Source organism: Ochlerotatus camptorhynchus, unplaced genomic scaffold (assembly GCF_037179485.1).
Source record: "Ochlerotatus camptorhynchus isolate MF236.1 unplaced genomic scaffold, CSIRO-AGI_Acam_v1.1 ptg000357l, whole genome shotgun sequence".
Classification (NCBI taxonomy): Eukaryota; Metazoa; Arthropoda; class Insecta; order Diptera; family Culicidae; genus Ochlerotatus; species Ochlerotatus camptorhynchus.
Window position 1 is genome coordinate 5,972,793 of NW_027040845.1, and position 24,225 is coordinate 5,997,017.

Below are 24,225 nucleotides of genomic sequence, written 5' to 3' on the forward strand. Positions count from 1 at the left end.
TTGGTGAGCTCTACCGCATTGCGAATCACTTCTGCGTAAGCTCCATAGACGTAGGCGCGTTGATTCCGACAGCCGCGAAAAGTTAAACATGCATCAATACCACATAAGGAAAGATCGATTTTACGTATGGTTTAGTTCATAGATTAACATTGACTGCTGTTTACAAATGTAAGTACTTGAATACCAAGAAATAAGTTAACTCAAATGCTTTAACCGCATATATAAGAGATTTCGCGTATTGAGAGAATAATATAGTAATCGAGTACAACATACAACGAGTACAATACCTCCAAAAGTTTAAAAGCTATTAATTGTCACCTACCTCTACTTTTACTTATTTCCTAAACTATTCCTCTCCTTGTTAATCTGCTTAAGGCTATTGGTCTGCCTGCGTTTTTTTTTAAAGTTCAAGACTAAATAAGAAGATTTATTCTACAACTTTAAAGGTTAGTTGCCTCCCCAAGCGGACCCCCCGCATCCTAATTCTTTTGTTAATCTACTTAATGTCATTAGACTTTCTGAAGTTTCTTATTTAAGTTCATTTGATGATTATGATATCTCATTAGTCTAATTTAATAAATTATTAAAAGCTCTAATTCACCTAATCAATCATAACCCATGCTTTATTAAGTACCTGCACTTGTGCTTGTAATCTAAAATTAAACGTGTTTCAAGTACTTTTGATTTAAGCCTATGCCTATTTATTATATCTTAGTTCGACCCAGGTAACACCTTCATGTGACTAAAATGCTTCATTTTGAAATTAGTTTCCTAGCTGATTTTTAAATTATATAGGGTATATGTTCCAACTACGCTCTCACGTTTCCACTATGTCGCACCACAAAAATACATATGGGTATGTCACAATAGAAGCACACCACAGTGGAAATCCCGAGCCATAGTTCTAACACTTATCCCAAATCAAAATAAAGCACATATAAGATTAGTTACAATACCATGTACAAAAATGATGTTTAACATTGTTTCCTGAGAAATACTTCAATGAAAACAACAATGAAAGCTTGTCACGCAAATAGAATGAGCACCGTTAGGCACTTTCTGAAATATTTCAATTGTATAATTCCCTTGCAAACCCAAATAAATCTATCTGCGTAAAAATAAATAAAATAAGAGTGATTTGCGGCAAAACCAGCCAGTATCACACCCAACGTCAGTGCCTATACGTAAGCGTACTACGACGCGGCTCTCAATTAAAGGAGTAACAAGTGTGATACTATCACTGCTGGATTAGATCTTTGGTTCTCTCATGCAGTGGTTTATCAGAGAGGGGAAGCTTAGTAATCTCCATTGCCTGCCGTTGACGCCATTCTATCGCGGCATGAGTCAACAACGCCGACCATAAACCTACCGTCTCCAACACTTCACTATAAAGCATGAAATTAAGCCCGCCCACCAACTGCAAGGTGCAAAAACTAGCCAAGGGGAAAGAGGGCTGTTCTATCATTTGATTTCAGGACTATTTTGGCATTCTCATGCAATTTTTGCTATTTCAATGTCATTTTGGAAAATCTTGGATTTTTTTGAGCACACACCTCACCTCACTCGTGGCGCAGAATAGGCCTCATTATTCGAAGAAAAATTGAAGAACGTGGCATTTTATAGATGGGCCTAATGGATAAATACAAAGAAATTCCACAAGGAGTCTAGAATTGTGAACTAATTTTGAGGAGGAGGATTGCAAGTTAATTCTAAGGAGGATTCCAATGTTGTTAGTAGAATTCCAAGGCAACGAAGAGAAATCAAAGGAAATTCTGAAAGGATTTTTAAATGAAAATGGAACGGAATTTCTATAGGAGTGTAATTCTGTGGATAGTATGAAGGAAATTGCAAGAGAATTCAATTCCAAGAAAAAACCTGTTGAATGCTTATGTCTATACTGAAACTAGTCTATTAGAACACAAAACTGAAGAAGTCTGCACATTGTAGACAAAATATGCGTATCTGTCAAGGATAAGCAGTTGTGATAATGGAATTAATTGTAAGATACTAAATTCTATTTTTTTTTTTTCAATTACTAAATTTTGGGAAAACATTCAAGGAAATAAGGGACTGTTCATTAACTACGTAGACGGTTTTTTAGGATTATTGACCCTCCCCCTCCCTAGACAATTGTCCATACAATTTTAATTTTGTATGGGCCGTGGATCAAATAGAAAAGGAATCACCTTTATTTGTCGCGTGCTTCTCAAATTCAACTAGTTTTCAGAATCAAAAATAATATTCTAACTCTATTGATTATTTGATCTTTGTTGGTTAATTAATGGCTCCAACAAATGTGTAAAATATTGCTATGCACTGAATTATTATTTTGCACCGACATCGAATCGAAAAGTCATGTGAAGTGCTAGCTTCTAGCAAGGGTTGCAATATTATTCACATACAAAACCCTGCTACCGAATTGTATATTTTGTATTCTCCGCCCATCTCTTCCCTCTGAGTATTTCTAATGAACATAGGTGACTATAATACCTGTCCCATTTGAATAGGAAATCAAGCAAAGATGTGACTGTTTTGCTCTAATTGGCAGTATAGCACCCTCCTTAATCAAGCGTTACCTTATAAAATCAAGTAGGTATATCGGGAAGTTTCGGAAACAAGGTTGATCTGTACCAAAGGATCAATAAATCTAAAAAGATACCCACTTCTTAAAGCATATATTTACTGACCGATCAGTTCCTTCAGTAGATCCTCACATCGAATACCTTCGCACTCCATGGTTTCCACATTTTGCAGCTCCACCAAAACTGCTTTCTCCATTTCGACCAAAATGGGTGGTTTCTTATACTGAAATGATAGTAAATGCTTGATTCAAAGTAACACAACAAATTAAACTTATTCAAGTTTACCGATATGATCAACGTGTTGTGCTGATGCTTCACCGTCAAATCCTCCACCTTCGGCGGAAAGTTACACCTCTGAAACTCGTGAACGACAATCTTCTTGAAGTACTTCTTGTTGGAAGTCCGCACCGTGATGGTCCGGTCGTCACCCTCGCACGTAATCGCGTAGGTAGACAATGGGTAGGGCAAATTTCTGATTCGCCACTCGATGCAATTCCGCGTCACCCGTTTCGAGAGGACCGGTTCCGTTGGGGCTTCCTGCAGCACCAAGCCATCGTTCTTAATCGCCTTCGGTATCGGTTCACCGAGCTCGACTTCCCAGTCATCCTTCCGCAGTAAATCAATCCGCACTTTCCAGGCCCGTCGAAGGACACAACCCGTTTCGGTGCTGTACTCCTCGGCCATCTCGTTGCCATCAGCGAAGTTGTAGTGCACTTTCCGGACCGTGCCCTGGATTGCCGATGACTTATCGGCAGCACGAATCTTGGTCAACCACTCGACGTACGACATTTTGTTTCGCTGTCCGGATAATCGTTCCAAATTGTTCCAAACAGATTTTAGAACATTGCCATGGCGATAATGACGATTGACTTTTATGTACCACCAAGTTGTTTAACGCTTTGAAAACAAAACAACGTGTGGAAGCCACCGGTTTGTGTATATGAAACAATGTTGCCAAGATTAGCCAAAATTCGTGAAATGGATATTTTAATTTGTAATTTTAATAAAAACTTGTTTGTTATCGAACTAATACATCAAGCATAAGCCTAATATATGTCATTCTACAAAAATATACTAGCTAGTTATACTTTATTGTTTTCTGGAGTCCGTGTCGTCCGCGTACAAACATTATTAAAATTTACAAATTTGTTCGCAGTACATCAGACTGGCAACACGCGAACCACGTGCATTTCGGACGAGAGAGGAAACTTCCCGCAGAAAGGCATCAGAAGAGAGAACTGTCAAAAAAGTGCATCGCTGTTTGTTCGAGTTTCTCTGCGGTGGGAGAGAGATGAGAGGTCACAAGCTCAAACAAACCGCTTGCGAGAGTGAGTGCTCTCCTTTCCTGTTCCCAAGTTGCTCCTTTTGTTTTGCGTGGCCATGTGTAGTACGCGGAAAACGGCGATCGGAAGGGCAGATCCTGCCTGCGGAAATTGTCCACGGAAAACGAAGAAACATTGATCTAAAATATCATGCAGTGATTTATATGGGAAGTGCTTCTAGTGCTAGCGATGAAGAATATGTGTTGAAGTTGTGAAATGTGACGAAAATGAACGTTCTGCAGTTAAAAGTTTTCCCGGAGTGGGTGGTATGGCAACGGAACTCACTTCGTTTTTCTCACCCATCCTTGTGAGTGGGGTGTGTGAAAGCTCGCCGATGTAAGCTTAATATTAGTCCTCTCTGATGTGACAGTATACAGATGTGTATGTATGTATGTACGTTTCGATTCTGTTGTTGTTTTTGTTATGAGCTGCAATAGCCGAAGGGATGGTTGAACTTTCCGGGAAGAGCTTTCGATGGGGAAGTGCTCGTTGCGTCGGTTCAGGCTCGGTGATGGATATTGGCCTGTCGCCTTTTGTGGTCAACATTGGCCAGGGCAGGTGTTCAAATGGTACCTTAAAACTGTACCTACCTGTACAATTTTTGCATCAGTATAATTGCTTGGCAAGTACAATCCTACTCTTTGACCAGGGAAGCCGAGAAATTATCCAACCCGAAAAATCCTTAGGATCGGGAATCGAACCCAGCCACCACCAGCATGGTCTTGCTTTGTAGCTGTGCCTTTGCCGACTGAGCTAAGGGAGGCCCCTATCTTTACTCAACATCTATACAAGCAAATCTAGCGAACTTAGTCAGCTACTTATGGCTGTTGGGACGGTTGTGACAAGCTCTTATTGCAAATCCATTTACGCTTATATACAGCTGTTATTCTGCTGTTTAGTTACGTGTGCACTTGAAAGGCGCTCATTCAACTTGTTTACGAATTTCCAATAATCACTACACAGCTTTATCTTGAAACCGGTTTAAATATTCTTTGGATGAATTTATTGATTTTATTTTACTGCGAATCAAATCAATCGAAATTAATTATAAGCAACACCACCAAATTATTACCCTGCACCCAGAGGGTTGGTCACTCAGCACAGTATGCCAAAAACACAGTAGGGCACACCATGGCACACTCATTGGCACTGTTTGGCACCCATTGTAGGTAATTTTTATGATCTTTAAAATAACTCATGCTGAACATTGCATTAAGTCCTAAGTAACATTGACAGATTCGAAGAAGAAGAAGAAGCTTTTATCTAGCATCTGATATGACAAACACATTAAGAAACGGTTCCGTGATCAAGTTATTAACGAAAGAGAAAGTCGACGAAGAGAATCGATCAATGTTACTTAGGACCTAATGCAATGTTCAGCTTGAACTGGTATCACTTCACTATTTCTGTGCCTGCGCAGTGCGGATGGGTCAAAATTGGATTGTTGACACAAACAATTTTGGGTATCACCCTTACTGGCCATGATCCGCAACTGGAGAACGGAAGATGCCGACATCACGACGACGACCGGATGGTTCGTTTCCCAATCACGCTTTCGTCGCTGTTGTTCCTGCTGCCGCCTCTGACGGTTACTTTTGCCCGGCGAAGTGTATAGACTGGCGGTGCCACCAACGCAACCCGGTTGTCAGCAGCAGCACCACCAGCAGTATCTCACTATCTTCTACATCACAATTGTCTACTAGCAGTAATAAAGCTCCTGTTGTTGATTGTTGGCCAATCCAATCGCCATAGACCAGACTGATGTACGTTCCGTCCGGTTCCCTCAGAGACAGACTGGTGAGACCCGTGGAAAGAACATTCATCTCTCTGCCGGAGATATCGTCATCTAGATCAATCTCATAATCGTGCGACAGAGGACAAATATCATCCATGTGAGCATGCTCATCGTCATCTTCATCATCCAGGCTGTGCGGCTACGTCGACAGTCCCGTCTGGCTGGAGCATATTCGCATCTACGAAGCACTTCTACGGATTGGTTTCACGGTTCGCAGTGGTCGATTTTGGCAAAATTGAACTGTGACTAATCGATTTCCTGCTTCATACATTCCGTCTCTAGTAGCTCCTGGATGGTGACCGAGTTTTGGGATTCTTGCATAATAGCGAAAACACACGTACTCCAATTCTTTGCTGATTTCGTGCGGAATGATCAGTTCGAATTGCAGGATTTCCTCAACGTCCACGAATGGGTTCTTGAAGAACATAAACACGTACAGTGTTACACCGAGAGCCCACATTTTCAGTTCCAGGCCAGAGTAGTGCCAACACGTCCAGACTGCAGTACTCGGTAGAAAAAAGTTGCCCCGAAGGCAATCAGCTTGATATGGAAATTGTGATCGATGATAAAGTTCTCGTCTTTGATGTCCCGGTGCAGAATGTTCAACGAGTGCAGGAAATCAGCCGTATTAGCAAACTGTCGAAAAATTCAACAACCCAGCTCCGACATCACGGGTCTTCAATCGATAAGCTCGAACAGATCCATCCCGGAGCCGTTGATTTCCATCCCAACCTCGAAGAAATTGTCGTTTTCGGACCAATCGAACATGTTGACAATGTTCGGATGCTTCAAGTGCGTCAACAGGTACACTTCTGTCGAAATTTCCCGCTTCTCCTCGGTCTTAATCATAAACGGCGGCACGAGCTTCTCCTTCAGTATGAACTTCGATATCACCAGCGTGTAATTTTGGATGGACTCGCCATGGATCAAATCTACAGCGCACTGCGACATACGAGAGACGGATCTGGACGGACCTCCATCAATCAGGGAAGCGTCTGATTTGAATTGATTTGGTGTACAGTATGTCAATCACGTTGCCATCGAAGTGAATTGCTTCCCCGCGGTACTTCCCATCTGAATAGATCAACCTGTGCGCTCCACAAGGAATCGAAAGCGTTCTAACGGTCGAATGTCGTTTCTGTTGATCTGGCGTCGACAGCTCGTACGGTTTGACATACCAAAAACAAAACATTGGATGGCCAAACATACAATTATTTACAAACACTGAGAAAAACGTTGGCGCAAAATAAGTGTATAGTGTGACCACCCCTTGCCTGCACCAGAACCGATGTCAATCATACAAGGTTAGGAACAACAGGCAGTTTGCTCAACCGGTGGAAACTACGATTTTAAATTGGCTCACTACTTGACTAGCCTATTGGTACCAAGCAAATCGATTAACGTACCCCATTCTAGTCGATATTCTAGTACTACAATATGTTTGTTTTGATTCGCTATGAAAGTTTGACAGATAAAATGAGGGGCTCGTGGATTTTCCTATGTTTTGAGGGGTGCATCGATTAGCTTGGGACCGAAGAGAGTACCAGAGCTGAGCCAAAAAGTTGAGCACGTTTCTTCGGAACCTTCTAGTCTTAGAGTTACCTCTATGGTTTGCTGGTGTTAGAAGCAAAAATGTTGTAAAAATTGCTGAGCAAGCGAAAGACGATGTTACCAACAATCAATACGAAACTAACGATTTTAAATTGGCTCACCACTTTAGTAGCCTATTGGTCCCAAGCAAACGATTAACGTACCCTATTCTAGTTGAAATTCTATTACTACACTATGTTTGTTTTGATTCGCTATGAAAGTTTGACAGATAACATCAGGGGTGTGTGGATTCATGCAGAACATGCAGGGGTGAGTGAAATAGCTTGGGACTGCTTGGGACCGTTGTTCTGGTACTGAGTGAGCCAAAAATAATAATGATTTTCTTCGGGACCCAGTGGTCTTAGAGTTACCTCTATGATGTTACGGCATCACAACTGCCATACTGCGATTGGTAGAGGTGTTGTCACAGAAAACAGCTGTTTCGTGTAAAAAGATAAACATTGCGATGAAATACGAACACCACTAAACATTTCCACATTTCACTAATACCAATAAGCCGGATGGGCCGCACCAGAACGTGGACTCGAACTCGAGACGACCTTGGCAAACCTTGACACTACCAACCACAAACAAAGTGACAGACGGAGCTGCTCGAAAACTTTGGTGACTAACCTGCTATTGCAATTTTTCAGTGTACCACATGGCAACACTACTACTGGATTGTAATAGCATTTTCACCAAATGTGCTAGAATATTTTGGTTCTATCTCTCTCACCCTACACAAAACGGAAATGCATGAAAAATGACAAAATGATACACTCTTTGCACACTGTCAAAGATCATTGAACACAAAATCAACTTTGTTCAAATCAAAACAAAAATACTAGCCCATCTGGTGGCTGATGACACAAGCTTCTAAGAAGATTCTACTACAGCAAACCACATTATTTTAATTGATTTCTTCGCCAGTTAGTCGTCTGTCACTTCGTTTGTGCTACCAACTTAGCTACGCCAACACTTTAAACTGTCGTAAAAATATCTACAACAAGATTTCTGAGTAGAGGCTTAATAATAGTGCACATGAATCACTTTTCTCGACTAGTTAGTTCAGCTTTGTAAAGGAGCGTAAAATTGCACAAGTCTAACTGGGAAAAATATGGCTTATACAGCTGAAAATGTTAGTTGGGTATGCTCTCTCGATAGTCACAACAAGCAAGCACGTGATCGGTTGATTTCGGCCAAATCGGATCGGAAATTCGGATAAATTTTCAATAATTTTCTAATAACAAACTACTATAATCTTTATAAAAATGAATCTTACATCAAATCTGAATCCAATGGGGTGATAAAAATTGAAATCCATCCATAAATGGCTAAGTTATAAGCGTCTAAAACCTGACATAATTTCGTCACACCATTTTTTTGATTTGCACCCCAGTATATTCCACAAAGACGTAATCCTACGTAAAAAAAACAAACAAACTTCCATTAGCACTAGAGAGGGTCTAGTATAAGAGAGGAGCGGATTCAAAACAAACTGACTTGGCAGCCTATGCCTAGGTCATTTCTAGCAACACTGCCAATGCAATCAAGATAGTACGTTTGGCTCAAAACCAGCCAGTCCGCTCCTCTCTCATACTAGACCTTCTCTATAATTAGCACCACACAGGAAAATATCTGCACGGCGAATGAGAACGACTCAAATTTGAGTTTAGTTCACTCATAATCGCCAAAAGTGCAGGAACTCAGCGATGAGTAAATTTGCCTCATGTTTTCCCAGGTTTTTCCAGGATTTTCCAGGGAAAAATTCCTGAATTTGAGAAAAGTAAAGATTGCATTCACTCAGTCTATTGGTACTACTAGGAGACTGAATAAAATTTTCGTCAATTTCCTCATTTTCCGGCAGATTTTTTAGGTTTTCCACAGGAAACCATGAGACAAATTTTACTCAAAAAATATCGCTCGTTGATGTCCCGAAAGTGAAGCCTTTGAACAGTCCTTTCACAAATCGCTTCGATTTCTAAAAGCAGACTTTGATTCACGTTATGCCAAGTCCTGCGGCAACAAGCGTTTGTTTTTCCAAAAATATACAAAATGACTGGATTCCCACTTCAAAGTTCAGGACGATAGCCCAAAGAAAAATGTAGGTGGAAGACCAAAAAAATCTTTTTGTGAAGATAGTCAAAGAACAAGTTAAAAAGCCCAATCAAGTGCCAAACCAGAGATCGAACGATTTACAGCTGACGATGCTTTGCGATTTTTTGTGCGAAAATGATCTTACAATAAAAGAAGAGTTCAAGAAAATAGGACTGAGAATAAGTTAATCGTTGCCATCTGGAGGTAATTTAATTTTATCGTCTTGTTACCTTACATTACGAATACATTTTCATTTCATCAGGTAATAGTAATGATGGCAACAAAGCTAGAAGATTATTTCAGAATCCAGAAATAACGGCAAGAATTACAGGAATTGAGAAGGATATCCTTCGTTGATTCGTTACAATTCTGTGTGCGCTATCTAGCAAGCTTGAAATCGACGTAAAGGCATACGAAACCAACGCAGAAGAGACTAGAAGGTTGTTTGTCCATTACACAGGATCTTGGTGCATGGACCGAAAATCATAAGCCATTGTGATATTCCGATTGGTTTATTATCCAAAGAGGCGCAAGAGTGACAGTCGTCTTGCAAAAATCGAGGACGTATTCCATCGACTTTTGCTGACCTCTGACCCGGTGATGACAGTGCAGAGACAGTTTTCTCAAACCAAGAAAGAGCAATTTCCAGGACCCGTGCAAATGCTGTTGCAATAATCGACAATGCAAGATTACAGGTAGTTGTTAGAATTAAAGCACACATGTTCGAGAATGAACATGAACATGAAGAAGCTTTGTGCATACATTAGTACAGCGTTCGCCAACGTGCAGCTAGCGAAGCATAAGAGACATATTCCATCGTTTCCATCGCATGCAGCCAGTAAGCCGTGCGTTGGCGAACGCTGCTTGAATAAACATTGTAGTCTATGAATTCAGATATCTCAAATATGTAAAATTATATGTCCGGCAAACTTTCACCTTTGATTGATGATAAATGGTACATTTCAGAAAGTAAATTACTTTTTGCTAAAACTTGCTACTATTCGAGAAACCGGATTATGAAAATCATGGTAACTTTCACTTTTTTGGCTATTATTTCGCTTATATCGACCCAAAACATTGGGAATTCTTCCTTAAAACTTTCAAATTATCCGACTTAAAAGATACACGGCGTTAAAAATGAAGGGTTTGTCGTTTGTATGGAAAATAGTACAAAAAACGTAAATTTCAGAGAGAAGGATTAGTATTTTCCATTTAATTCCACTACTTTATTTGCTTATCCTTGACAGATACGCGTATTTCGTCTACAATGTGCAGACTTCTTCAGTGTCTTGTACTAATACTCGACTGCCAGTGTCTTGTACTAATACTCGACCAGTCGAGTATTAGTACAAGACACTGAAGAAGTCTGCACATTGTAGACGAAATACGCGTATCTGTCAAGGATAAGCAAATAAAGTAGTGGAATTAAATGGAAAATACTAATCCTTCTCTCTCTCATTATACAGGTATTCCACTAAGACGCCCACATTCATCAGGATTCGTAAATTTCAGTTAAATCACAGACAAACAGACATAACACATTGAATATTTATCACTGTAAAACATCGTTGCTAAAACATTACCGCCATCTGTTGAATACACTGTGGTGGGTAGTACGCTGAACAGATGGCGGTAGTGTGTAAACGTCAAGCGCAAGGGAATTGACTATGCACGCCACAGGTGGCGGTACTACCAACTACGATACTTTTAAATTTACCGTTAAATGCTTGTTCGATGAACAACTTGCGAGTGTTATGTCTGTTTGTCTGTGGTTAAATTTTACAATATTCACTATATCTTTGTTATTTGAAGACCTAAAAGTTTGAGTCCTCCGGCATTTTTTTTATATTTTTTAATGTTCTACAACTTTGCCCAAGACATAAAACCTCTAGCATGTGAAATAAGAAAGTTAGTATCGCAGCACCATCTATGCGGAGAAAATTGGAACTAATGTCCATTGCCAGATGAAGGCGCATGTTAAATCGAGAAACTTTGCCAAAGACACCATTTCAATATAATGCAAACCCAATGCGCTAGAGGTTTTGTCTTGCTAATTTCGGTTCCTGGCCCAGTGTGCAATGTCGCATTTATGGTCATTGTAGACAGCTTTAGTCCGGGAGTTAGAAGGTGATAGCTCTATTGCAGATTCAGCAACCCATTTCAGAATGTCTAGAGAGTCACGCCCATTTCGAGGTTACTTTCACTCACAATAAGCCCCGCAAGTATGCATCACCGTTATCAAATTGATATTGGTGATACATACATGCTTCTAGGTTCGAAAATATTCTTTTCAACCCTGGCATGTATTTAGTTTAATTTTGATATTTAATTTGTAAACAAACATTTGGACAGCTCTTACCATATTCTGCTCTTCCGCCGCCGTTAATTGCTTCCTTTGGAATCCCTTGAACTTGTTCTTTAACGCTTCGTATTTCATTCCGTGCTTCACCGGCAATTTCCTTCCGTAGATCGTCCTTGGTTGGTTGGTTCTAATATGATACCGCCTTTTTTGGTCGGTTCGATGTCCACCATATGTTATTGAATTGCCATGGTGATCTGGGACGAGGCTCACGTCCAAAGTCGCTGGTCCACCGAGCGCTCCGTGTGCGAAAGGAGAATGAAAGAAATACGAAAGGGATTAGTTTCAAGAAGTGACGTGAAGTGGGATCAGTTTCAAGAAGAAGTGAAGTGAAGTTAATCAGATTCCCCAACTAACCATACTCAAGCAAAGTAAGAATATACAAGCTATATTGTGACTATATCGTTACTTGGGTACTCATATGGCCGTCAGAATGGTTCATCGGTTGCGAAGTGAAGTATTTCTGAAAGTTATGCGTAATATTTCTCAATGTTTTGATTTTATCCTAACGTTACCTCAATGTTATATCACTGACAAGCAGACACAACACATTGAACATTTATCATTGTAAACCCTACCGCCATCTGTCGTATACACTATGATGGGAAATACACTCCACAGATGGTTGTAGTGTGTAAACGTCAAACGCTAAGGAATTGATTATGTGCACCACAAGTGTCAGTACTACTAAAGGAATACGGTGCGGATGAGGCGGACAGGAAATAACCAGGACAACACTTAACAATGAACAAGTTTTATTAACGATAAAGTTATCTTGGTATGACTGCTCTCTTCAGTGTCTTGATATGGAATGACGCTAGAAAATTGATTGGAGTGTTCAAGACAGCAATCCAACGCCTACTTTGTTAACACCCCCTCTCGTTTGGATACTCCTAGCTTCGTCCTTAATTCCTCGAATCGGCCAGCGTCCAAGGACTTGGTAAAGAAGTCAGCTAATTGGTTCTCACTTGCAATTGGTTCTATCTGCAGCTTCCCAGCGGTGACAAGATCCCGAAGAAAATGATGTTTGATATCAATATGCTTCACTCTCTTGCTCTCCACGTTCTTAGCCATGCCGATGCACCCCCGATTGTCTTCATATATGGCAACTGGCTCGATCTGCTTTTCACCCAAATCGCCTAGGACACCAATCAACCATATTGCTTCCGATGCTGCAGCGCTTAACGCCACATACTCTGCTTCACTTGATGAAGTGGCGACCGTCGTTTGTTTTTTACTAGACCAGGCAACAGTCGATCCAAACACCTGGAAGACAAATCCGCTCACTGACTTCCTGTCCTCGGTATCGGTAGCCCAGTCTGCATCCGCGAACCCAACTAGTGGTTTTGCTTGAACATCCCGGGTTAAAGTCAAGCAATGATCCATCGTCCCTCTCAGGTAACGCACTACTCGCTTGAGCGCGGTCCAGTGCTGTTGTCCGGGTTGAGCTTGGAATCTCCCCAGGTACCCGACAGGATAGCAAATGTCCGATCTCGTTGATATCATCACGTACATTAAACTTCCCAGTAGCTCACGATACGGTACTCCATTAGCTTCGGAAACTTGACGATAAAGCTGCAACCCTTTCTCCATCGGGGTCCTTGTAGGATTGCATTCCAACTTGCCAAACTTCTGGAAGATCTTTTCTAGGCTTGCTTCTTGAGACAGCATCATCTTTCCGTCTTGTCGATTGTAGCGTATCTTCATGCCAAGGAAATGGCTAAGCTCTCCACAGTCGGTCATGGCGAACATCCGGGATAATTCGTTCTTCAATTTCAAAATTGTTGACAGCTTCGCTCCCGCTATGAGAAGGTCATCAACATATAGTACGACGAAAATGGCATCTTCCCCCCTCTCGTCGGTACGGGTGTACAGGCAATAATGGTGCTTGGAACGAATAAAACCTAACTTCAGCAGCGCTTGATTGAACTTCTCGTTCCAGCAGCGAGGGGACTGCTTCAAGCCATACAGACTCTTTTTCAATTTGCACACCGTGCCAGCTCTCGCCTTGACGCCGTACGGAACCGCCATGAATATTTTCTCTTGCAGCTCACCGTGAAGAAACGCCGTCTTCACATCCATTTGGTGGAAATGGAACCCTTTTTGAACACCGACAGCCAGCACAATACGGATTGTCGTCAGCTTCGCCACAGGTGCGTAGATTTCGTTGTAGTCCAAACCGGCTTTCTGCAAGAAACCTTTGACGACCAACCTTGCTTTATAGCGCACAGGGTTTCCTTCTTCATCCTCTTTCGTGCGGAAGATCCACTTTGACTGCAGCGGTTTGACGCCGGTTGGGCATGGCACCAATTCCCATACCTTGTTGGCCTCCAGGGATTTCAGTTCTTCATCGATTGCATCCAGCCACAGTTTTTGGTCATTCCGCGCGTTGATTTCATCGTACGAATCCGGGAAATCTGGGAATGTTGAAATTTTTCCAGCAGACGTTGCTCTGAACCCAGTTAGAAAGTCAAGAAACTTACCTGGGAGCCTGCGCTCCCGTTCACCACGCCTAGTGTTTGACTCTGAACAGTCTTCACCTCTTGATTGTGAAGGGAGCGCCCCAGGTTTTTCAAGTTGCTCCTCAGGTTGTTCGTCTAGTTCAACCTCATCCTCGTCATCACTTAGCACAGGCATCGCGTCTTCGAACTCAACTTGCTGGTCATCTGGCTGCTCTTCCAATTAAGCTTGCTGGTCATCTTTGACGGCCGGATACAGCATTGGAATCACCAACGGTACCCTCGAATCTTGACTGTCTTCAAAAGCGTACGGTAATGAATTCTCGTCAAATTTGATGTCACGGGCTACGAGGATTTTTCTTGACGTTCTATCCCAAAAGCGGTATCCGTTGGGAGCATAGCCCACCATCACCGCCTCGCGACTCTTGTTGTCCAGCTTTTTCCGGAGTTGACCTGGCACCCATGCAAATGCTTTGCATCCGAAAATCCTCAATTTCGATAGATCAGGTTTCACACCGGTCCAATACTCAGCAGGCGTACGGTTGTCCGATAGAGCAGCAGTAGGGCAACGATTTAATATATACGTACCGGTAAGCACTGCTTCCGACCACATGTACTTGGGCATATTCGAGTCGATCAGCATTGTCCTTACCTTCTCAATTAGCGTTCGATTGAACCTCTCGGCAACTCCGTTCTGTTGCGGAGAATATGCTACGGTTGGCTGGATTTGAATCCCCTTTCGCTTGTAGAATGCTTCTTGTTCCTTAGAGCCGTACTCACGCCCTTGATCCACGGTTAGCTTGCTGATTCGTTTTTCGAACTGGGCGGTCACCATCGCTTCGTATTCTTGAAAACGACCAAAAACCTCGGACTTCTTCTTCATCACATAGATACACGCAAAGTGACTATAATCGTCGATGAATGAAACAAAATACTTCGATCCATCCCAGGCCGGAGGATTGATTGGTCCACCCACACACGTCCGAGTGAATCCGCTCTAGTAGACGACTAGCTCTTTCACGAGTTCCGTCGAAGGGTTCTCTGCATTGCTTACCGAGCACGCAAGTGTCACAGAACCCGATAGCATTGACCTTCGGACCAAATCCTTCCGCCACACTATACCGGGCCAACGTGTTCATCGTGGTCTGACTGGCGTGACCCAAACGACGATGCCAGAGTTTTCCAGCGTCCGATGCGCATAGATTTGCGGTAGCTCCTGACACGTCCAAGTTTAAATCCAATTCGTACAAATTACCTTGTAGATGCGCTACTCCAATTACTGAGTCATTCTTTTTCATCATCGCTTGATGCTTTCCACCACGGCTTGTGAATAGTACGTCGATTCCCGCTTGGGACATCTTCTTCACGGATAGCAGGTTTCCTCTCAGCTCGGGCACGAAAATCACATTTTTCATTTCAAACTTCACACCTTCTCTTGATAGTCCAGTAACTTCACCTTCGTAGTTTCCGATAATTGAAACACCATCTTTGGCTACATCGATCACGAACAGTTGTTTGAGTTTCCTCACCGACTGCATGCATTCCAAAGTGTTCACCAGATGGTCGCTGCATCCAGAATCCACAACGAAAACTGACCTCTTATGTTCCGTCTTCGTCGGCATCTTGTTCACCATGAATGAAACTGATTTGCTGTTAACGGCCGCATTCACCTTACCTTCTGGCTTCTTAACATAGCAATCTTTTTGCATATGTCCCACCTTTCCGCAACGATGGCATTTTCCGGTAAACTTTTTGGTCTTCTTATTTCGTCCTCCGACAAACGCTGCACTCCTATCTTCACAAGAATCTTCCATCCGATCAGACCGCTTGGATTCCTCCGCCAACAATCGTTGCTTCACGGTTTCCAACGTCAGGTCCTTTTCGTTTATATTCTCTAAAGCTGTTACCATGGAGTCGTAGCTGTCGGGAAGGGTCAAAAATAACTGTGATACCGTATCGTTCTCCTCCAATTTCGCACCAGCGGTCTTGAGCTGCCGTACGATGTCGTCGAACTGCTGGAAATGATGCCGCATTGAAGTACCCTCCTTCATCCGAAGTCTTGCCAGTTGCTTCCGTAACAGAGTCTGACTTGCCACAGACTTCTTCGCGAAGGTGTCTTCGAGTGCCTTCCACATATCGCGAGCCGTCTCCTTGTCCCGTACTATGCCAAGACATTCATCGGAAAGGAATCCGACCAGTAGTGACTTCGCTTTCCGATCTGTCTGCATAAACTTCGCTCTTCCAGCATCCGTTGCACCAGGAACTTGCCCCGTAAGCGCTTCTGAAACTTCCGCCGCAACCAGGTAGAGTTGAACGCGAAAACGCCAGTTCTCAAAGTTCGATCCGTTTAGCTGCGGAATTCCAGAGCCTTCCTTCGTAGACGAGCCCATAACCTAAAGGAATACGGTGCGGATGGGGCGGACAGGAAATAACCAGGACAACACTTAACAATGAACAAGTTTTATTAACGATAAAGTTATCTTGGTATGACTGCTCTCTTCAGTGTCTTGATATGGAATGACGCTAGAAAATTGATTGGAGTGTTCAAGAAAGCAATCCAACGCCTACTTTGTTAACAACTACCAACTAAGAAACATTTAAATTTACCGTTAAAACAATTTTGATGAATGTTTTAAGAGTGTTATGTCTGCTTGCCTGTGATCATACCTTCACTATCGCCACTTCGGGTAATCTGCGAAAGTACTTGCATTTTTCTCAGGCACTTTTGATCTAACTGCAATTAGTCTCTCATACTCGAAATGTGCCACGACCAAATTGGCACAACGACGCCCTATACGCTCTCTGACCGAAGCGCAGGGTACTAAACATTTTGGCAAAATTTGTTTAAAATTCATGACATCGACCTTAGGTGGTGTATACACTTGAGCTGGAATGACCCATATTTATATCAAGACCGGTTCGCTTAACATTCGCTGTAGTGAGAACGTTGAATATCTAATACAACCTAATGTTAAATTAGGAATGCTAACCCTGTAGAGGCCAAATATTGTAAGCCCTTTGAAATGATTTCTTGACGTAATGTTATGTGTTAATGGAAATTCTTCCATGAAAGCTCAACGGCTTCCCGAGAACCATTACCTTTTCTGTTGCTGTCCCATATGTTTCCGGCACATGCGCACCCATTTCGTTGGTTTTTGCGACGAGTGAACTCGAATATGTCCTCTATCCTACGTAAATTTTGCTCTGCTATTTTCTTCCGCAGCTTTCATAAATTCCTCAGCACTAGGCCAGACAGGGCACGCTTTTGGCACGTTCTATCCTTTCAGTAGGTACCTGCCTACAGCTAGACATTAAGAAAAAAGTTGGAGTGGAAAAAAGTGTAGAAAATTTGTATCATTTCGGTCTTTTCCAGTTTGACCAGTGTACTTTAGTGAAAATTGATTTTGTGAAGAAAATTTGTAGAAGTGGCAGGACTATTCAGTTAGAAGAAAGGGGTTGTGGCTCTTGAGCAGAAAAAAAGAAGTTCGATATGGAGTGCAGTGAAGTGTGAGAAGCGAAATTGACCCGAAAGTCGGCAATCGAAGTTGAAGAGCTCGGGAAAAGTGTGAAAGTGACTGCGGATCGTTCGAGGTCCTCTAGTAGGTGGATTATGTCTTCGCATCCTGCATACGACAGTGGCAACCCGGAGGAAGTTTTCTACTCAACCTATGAACCGTCAAAGGAAGGTACGAACGGTCACCAGCAGCGCCAGCTCAGTAGAGTGTTGGGCGAGAACCGAGAAAAGGATCTGCGGAAAAATCAATGACATAAGGATGCTTCTTTTGTGTGGCCTTTTTTCTGTTCGTCATTTCTGCCCTTTTGATGATGAGATTTTTCTGGTCTTTTCTGTGCGTTTGTCCTGCGGTGGAGGCTTTTTCTTGCCTATTTGTGATGAAAAATCTCAACATTCATTGTCTTGGTATTTTTTTGTCTTTTCGATTTCTCGCTGTGCTTTCGTGGATGAAAATGCAGAAATACTTGAGTATGCAGTCAAGATTGGCATCGATCCGGAGAAGGAAACCAACCTGATTTATCTCGCCCGACAGGGATTGCTGCATCCACTGCCGGAAAATTGGAAACCCTGGTAAGTATTGTTCTAGTTTTTTTTATGATTTTCAATCGCTTAATTTCGATTGAATCAATACTTTAGACAACGGGCTTTCCGGTCAGAAATCTCCATATACGAAGTCGGAAAAAACATAATCTAAACTTTTGCCATCCCCACGGAGATCGGCTGGCACCGGATGCATTGAAAATCTAAAATTGCCACCGGTCGTCACCTTCTCCACCGGAGAGATGCGAGAGAAGATGAGTTCATAAATGTCAGAGAGCCATTTGCCACCGCATCTTCCTTTCTCTAATGTGTCAAATAGTCTGCCAGAGGACGAGACTTGGACGGCAAGCAAGGATGATCTATTTGTTGCCAGTTGTTGTTGTTGTCCTCACACCCCGTTACCATAATTAGATTTATGATGAGTTTTCTTTATTTTTTTATTTTTTAAGATGGGAAACAGTAGCATCAGTAGTAGTGACAGATGGTGTATGGTAAAGACATTGAAAGGATGCGATTTTTTTTTATCACGCTCACGCTTTTGGATTTGACGGGACCGATATTTGTATTATGAGCTTTTTGCTACAATGTCATTCTTCAGAAGTGCTGCTGATGACGGTGAAATATTATATAATATTGGATCAAATGTACGATGGCAATTGGGGAAAGGAGATGAATGATTAGGTGATCTATCATTAACAAAATATCTTCTTCAAATAAGCAACTCTTTGCTATGGAGTATTTATAACTTATAAATATGTACGTATTAGCTTCGATAAAATCCTAAGGATTAGCCATGCCTTAAATTTCGATAATTTATAATGTTTCAGGAAAATTTGATTAAGTAAAAAATGATATGGAGTTCATAAACCACCATCCGTCATCGCAACTTATACTTTTTTTTTCTATTTAGCAAAAAAAAAACATTACCTGATCAAAAAGCTGAATAAGTTATTTTTAGCTGAATAAGCATATCCCAACTAACCAAACGTTCTGATCAGGCACGGAAAATCATTTACATTCATTTCATGCATTCATTTACATTCATTTGCCTCTAACTTTTTTCATCAACAGTATTCCGCAAAATGATGTATAAAGGGCGAACACGAAATTATTGCGACACCGAAAATGTCATGCCAATTTTCTTATAATGTTTAGAATCAAACCAAAATTTTAGGGTAGTTTTATACATATATTTACTTCAAAAATCAAAAGAAAAGTTAATCGATGGAGCCTTGAGTGTAAAATTGAACGCATTTTCGCTTGATGCCCTCCATCAAAGTCTTTACAGTGTCATCCGGTACCAGTTTCTCAGTTTTTTCCATTTTCTTAACATGTCCTTCTCGTCTTTGACTGTCTTCTTGCTCTTCCGAAGTTCCCGCTTCATTATTGCCCAGTACTGCTCCACCGGGCGCAGCTCCGGACAGTTTGGCGGATTCATGTCCTTTGGAACAAAATGGACAGAATTGGCCTCATACCACTCCAGGACACTTTTAGAATAGTGGCATGATGCCAAATCTGGCCAAAATAGCGGAGCTTCGTTGTGCTGCTGCAAGAACGGCAAAAGGCGCTTCTCGAGGCACTCAGATTTGTAGATCTCGCCATTTACTGTGCCCTTTGTCACGAAAGGCTCACTCCTCAGTCCGCAAGAGCAGATGGCCTGCCAAATGAGATATTTGGAGGCGAACTTCGACATTTTCTTCTTCTTAAATTTGTCGTCCACATCGAACTTGCTCTTGCCGGTGAAAAACTCCAACCCCGGAATTTGCTTAAAATCGGCTTTTATATATGTTTCGTCGTCCATCACACAGCAGCCATATTTTGTCAGCATCTTCTCGTAGAGCTTCCGTGCCCGAGTTTTAGCCGTCGATTGTTGCCGCTCATCGCGGTTTGGGAAGTTCTGTACCTTGTATGTATGTAGTCCAGCTCTCTTCTTTGCATTCTGGACGTAGCTCTGCGACATGCCGATCTTTTTAGCCAAATCACGGCTTGAGACGTTGGGATTTGCTTTAATCATCCGCTTCACCTTTCCCTCCGTCTTTTTGTTCTCCGGTCCCGGTTTTCTTCCAGCTCCTTTGCCGTGGTCCAACGTTTGGAAAGAATTTGTTCTCTCAACTCGCGTTGGTTCACCTCCATTTTCGTTGAATCGAACTATTTGAACTTTATGGAACTTGAAAGTTCTGTCAGAACTTTATTCGAACTTTTTGGAACTTGATGGTTCTGTCGAAACTTTATTTGAACTTGGGGGCGACCCCGGCGTAGTGGTTAACATCCATACCTCTCACGCCAAAGTCACGAGTTCAAATCTCACCCCCGGACAAGTCACGAATGACCCAAGAGTGTTAAAGTGACCATAATAAAAAAAAAAAAAAAAAGAAAAAAAATATTTGAACTTTATGGAACTTAAAAGTGAGTTTTATCCAAGGGGTAGGTCACTCCACACACCAATCTTGGATCATCCTTTTTGTCACTGTGCCGCAAGCAAGTGTGTCGATTGTGCCGGTCATAGAGCAAGCCACGATTGTTTGTAAAACATCCATCCCGGCAACGCGGTATTTCTGACACCTTGAATGTTTTGGTTTGAATCGCAAGGATAAATCGGATTGAGGATGACGCGGGAAGTGGCGGGTGTGTGAAATTTTGGTATTTTGTGTCGTAGGATAATATTTTTTTTTATTATAGTCACTTTAACACTCACGCGTGACTTGTCCGGGGGTGAGATTTGAACTCGTGACTTTTGCGTGAGAGGTATGGATGTTAACCACTACGCCGGGGTCGCCCCCATATTGAAGGATAATAAAAGTCCTGTGGTTTTTAATGCCCTCAAAGGCAGACTAGAAACCTAGCCTTTCGTGATGTGAAAAGCAACGGTCTATCAGCGACCGGAAAGAGTTGGAACCGGTGGGAAACATTGTAGGAGACCGACCATTGAGGATGATGAATAAACTTCTGTAATTTGTTTTGTATGAGTTGCAGCATTATTTGAATTAAGGGTACTAATGGGGTTTGATTAATTGCCTCTTTCTCTTGAGCTCCCTCTAGAACCTACATTTCGTATTTAGGTCTAGATGGTGAGCATGATGTCGCGCACACAAAATTTCTAGGTCCGAAAGGTTATTATAGAAGCCATTCATGTTCCATTGGATTGCCAGAGTAGATCCTTCGGGGCTTCCGAAAGTCGGGTGTCGAGTATTAAGTGATGAATAATCATCTTTTGGCGAAATGTTAGCAGTCGACGATTGTGCTGGACAGGGACTGGAATCAGCTCGCATACCGGAGGGAGGCATTAAAGAGAACTCGCATGCAATGGGATAGCCTTCTTGATTCGTGATCTGACTGATATTGGCGTCGGTGCTTTCAGCTTAGATGCGGACCCCAGTAGAGCTCCACTGGCAGAAGCAGTCGGTGGTGACCCCGCTGTCGGCAGAGATACCGCAGTCGCTAAGTAATGGGTAATGGTAATGATGAGCTGAGAAGTGAACTGCTGGTCTAAGTTCCTCTGGTATATTCAATTAGAGGATTTTCCTGAATGTACAGTCAATCAGCACGTAATTTGTATTTGTATTTGAATTTGTATTTAAAATAATTCTTGTCAGAGTCTTAATGAATAAAATTAAAGATAATTCAACACAGACCTAATCCGATTTGTAAAACGTCCAATTGGTTCATTGAACTCGAAAAGCTCTTTGACAGCCGTAAACGCACGAATACACACGAATACATAATGTTGTGAACAACTTCAATGACAGTTGTCTTGCAGTGCTACCATTTTATTTACAACAATCCAATGCATACGAGATTGTGCCGAAGGTGTGCCGATAGATGTGCCCAAGTTGTGCCGAATCTAATTTTGCACAATGTGCTGAGTGAATTACCCCTTGGTTTTATCGTTGAATGCGGAACTTTTGGTTGCTTGGGATGTTAATATGAATAAGCTACTATTCAGCTTCAGATCACAGTGGGCCGGAAAATAAATCTAGTACGATTACATTATTAACGCTCTGGAATTGCATGTAATTAAGTTGACGTCTTCAGCAACTTCAGCTTCTTGGCTTGATTTGAACTAAAATAAATTGGAGATAAAAAAGTTTTATTTTTGCCTCCGTATTTTCGACCGTGTGGTCGCAAGTTGCAACCAAAGCTAATGCACCTTTTTTCAACAGTTCTGGAAATAATTATAAGAAAATGTGGTTATAATAATTTCTATACTTCATCCAATCAAAATTTTGTATATTTCGATCTCTAGAGATTTGCCATCTTGGGCAAAGTTGTAGATCGTAAAAATTAATGAAAAGTTGCTGAAGACACTTGCTCTACGTTGTTCTCCTATTACTTTATTTATTAAGGCTCAAATATTTTAAAGGACTCGATTCCAATCGATTTTCCTTCCACAGCGCCAGCCGCTTGGCCGTCTCTTCGTCCTTTATCCGCTCCTTCTCGGTATAGACTTCTCTGACGGTTGTGAATTGCACATATATTAGTGCAGAACTTTGGGTATATTCAAAGGTTTTCTTGCACTAATACCTATAATTTACCCCGAGTTCTGCACTAATACTTGTGCATTTCACAAACGTCAGAGAAGTCTATAGCCCACTATCCCGAATCTGTAGAAATAATACGCGTAAAGGCCCAAGCGCAATGACAGCGGAAGCAAAAGAGTCCAATCTGAGTAAGCCTACTTGTCGGATTGAAAACTAGTTAGAACTATAGTCGCTATAGTTATAGTCTGGCGGGCAGAATTTCGTTCTATCAAAAAGTAGAATCAATTCAATATATTGTAGACCAACAACTGAAAATTTACTATCAACTTTTATATGCCAAAGTTTGAAAGTTCCTTTCTCGCCAACCGAACGCAAATTAACATCATCATCGGATAGGGGAAACTTTCCCCAACCCGATGATAGCATAGAGGTAACTCTAAGACCAGAAGGTCCCGAAGAAACGTGCTCAACTTTTTGGCTCAGCTCTGGTACTATCTTCGGCCCCAACCTAATCGATGCACCCCTCGAAACATAGGAAAATCCACGAACCCCTCATTTCATCTGTCAAACTTTCATAGCGAATCAAAACAAACATAGTATAGTACTAGAATTTCGACTAGAATGGGATACGTTAATCGATTTGATTGGGACCAATAGGCTAGTCAAGTAGTGAGCCAATTTTAAATCGTTAGTTTCCACCGGTTGATGATAGTGTTGGTTTGCGTAGACGAGCCCTTAGTCATGGGAACAGGGTTTCCAAAGTTTTGTTTGCTAAAGCAGATGGGCTCTTTTCTGTTGTTGATCGTGATATGCTCGATTGGTTCCGTTATTTGACAGCTCAATTGGTTCCCGAGATTCTATCCGCCAGACTATAAATATAGAGATTGCTAAAGTATGATTGTGTCAGTGATTTGTTTTTATCATTAAATTTTTTTCCCGATGAAAACAATTTGCGTATACGCATTCGTGACGTAGCTATAGTATTCGTATACGCATTCGTGTATATCGACTATAGTTAAAACCTGTCAAAACCAAATCGACTTTGGTTGGGCATCTTGAGGTCATTTGTGACAACTGTCAAACTTGCCGTTTCTGTTCCGCTTCCTTCCTCATTGCGTTTGGGCCAATATATTATAGGGGAAATTACTCTAATGTTGGCCTATGGATCTAAGCTTGGGCCGATCGCTAAAAATCTGCTATTTATCAATAAAATCTAGATGTACGCGTCATTGGGACGGTATTAATGGATGTTTTTGGTCGCTATTGAAAATTTAGTCGATTGCTGAATTTCTGTATGGGCCCAAATTAGGTGCATTTAGGCCGACATTACATCCATTTCCTCTATTAGCGATATTTTGTAGAAATGTTATAGAACAAAGGGCAAATTATTGGTATTTTAATAAAAATTTAATTTGACCATACATTCTCAAGTCGGTTTTTCCACCAGCCAAAACATTTGAAAACTGCTCGCTCTCAATTAGAAGCCAAA

The 24,225-nt window shown here is 41.7% G+C and overlaps 2 protein-coding genes and 1 pseudogene across 2 annotated transcripts in view; 1 reads left to right on the forward strand and 2 right to left on the reverse strand.

The window, feature by feature from the left end:
- Positions 1–2,663: 2,663 nt before the first annotated feature.
- On the reverse strand, positions 2,664–3,468 carry LOC135709309 (protein DPCD). Its single transcript, XM_065231619.1, has 2 exons — positions 2,868–3,468; positions 2,664–2,805 (listed from the first exon to the last, which is right to left on the reverse strand). Exons 1-2 carry the CDS (start codon positions 3,369–3,371, stop codon positions 2,680–2,682), a joined length of 630 nt encoding a protein of 209 aa, XP_065087691.1. The 5' UTR covers positions 3,372–3,468; the 3' UTR covers positions 2,664–2,679.
- A 703-nt stretch (positions 3,469–4,171) lies between these two features.
- Cep164 (centrosomal protein 164) overlaps positions 4,172–24,225 on the forward strand; it is a 48,800-nt gene continuing 28,746 nt past the window's right edge. Inside the window, exons 1-3 of the mRNA XM_065231460.1 lie at positions 4,172–4,240; positions 17,428–17,890; positions 18,177–18,288. Of these exons, the coding sequence (XP_065087532.1) occupies positions 17,815–17,890; positions 18,177–18,288 (188 nt within the window). The 5' untranslated portion in view covers positions 4,172–4,240; positions 17,428–17,814. The remainder of the gene's footprint in view (positions 4,241–17,427; positions 17,891–18,176; positions 18,289–24,225) is intronic.
- On the reverse strand, positions 5,262–6,650 carry LOC135709314 (uncharacterized; annotated as a pseudogene).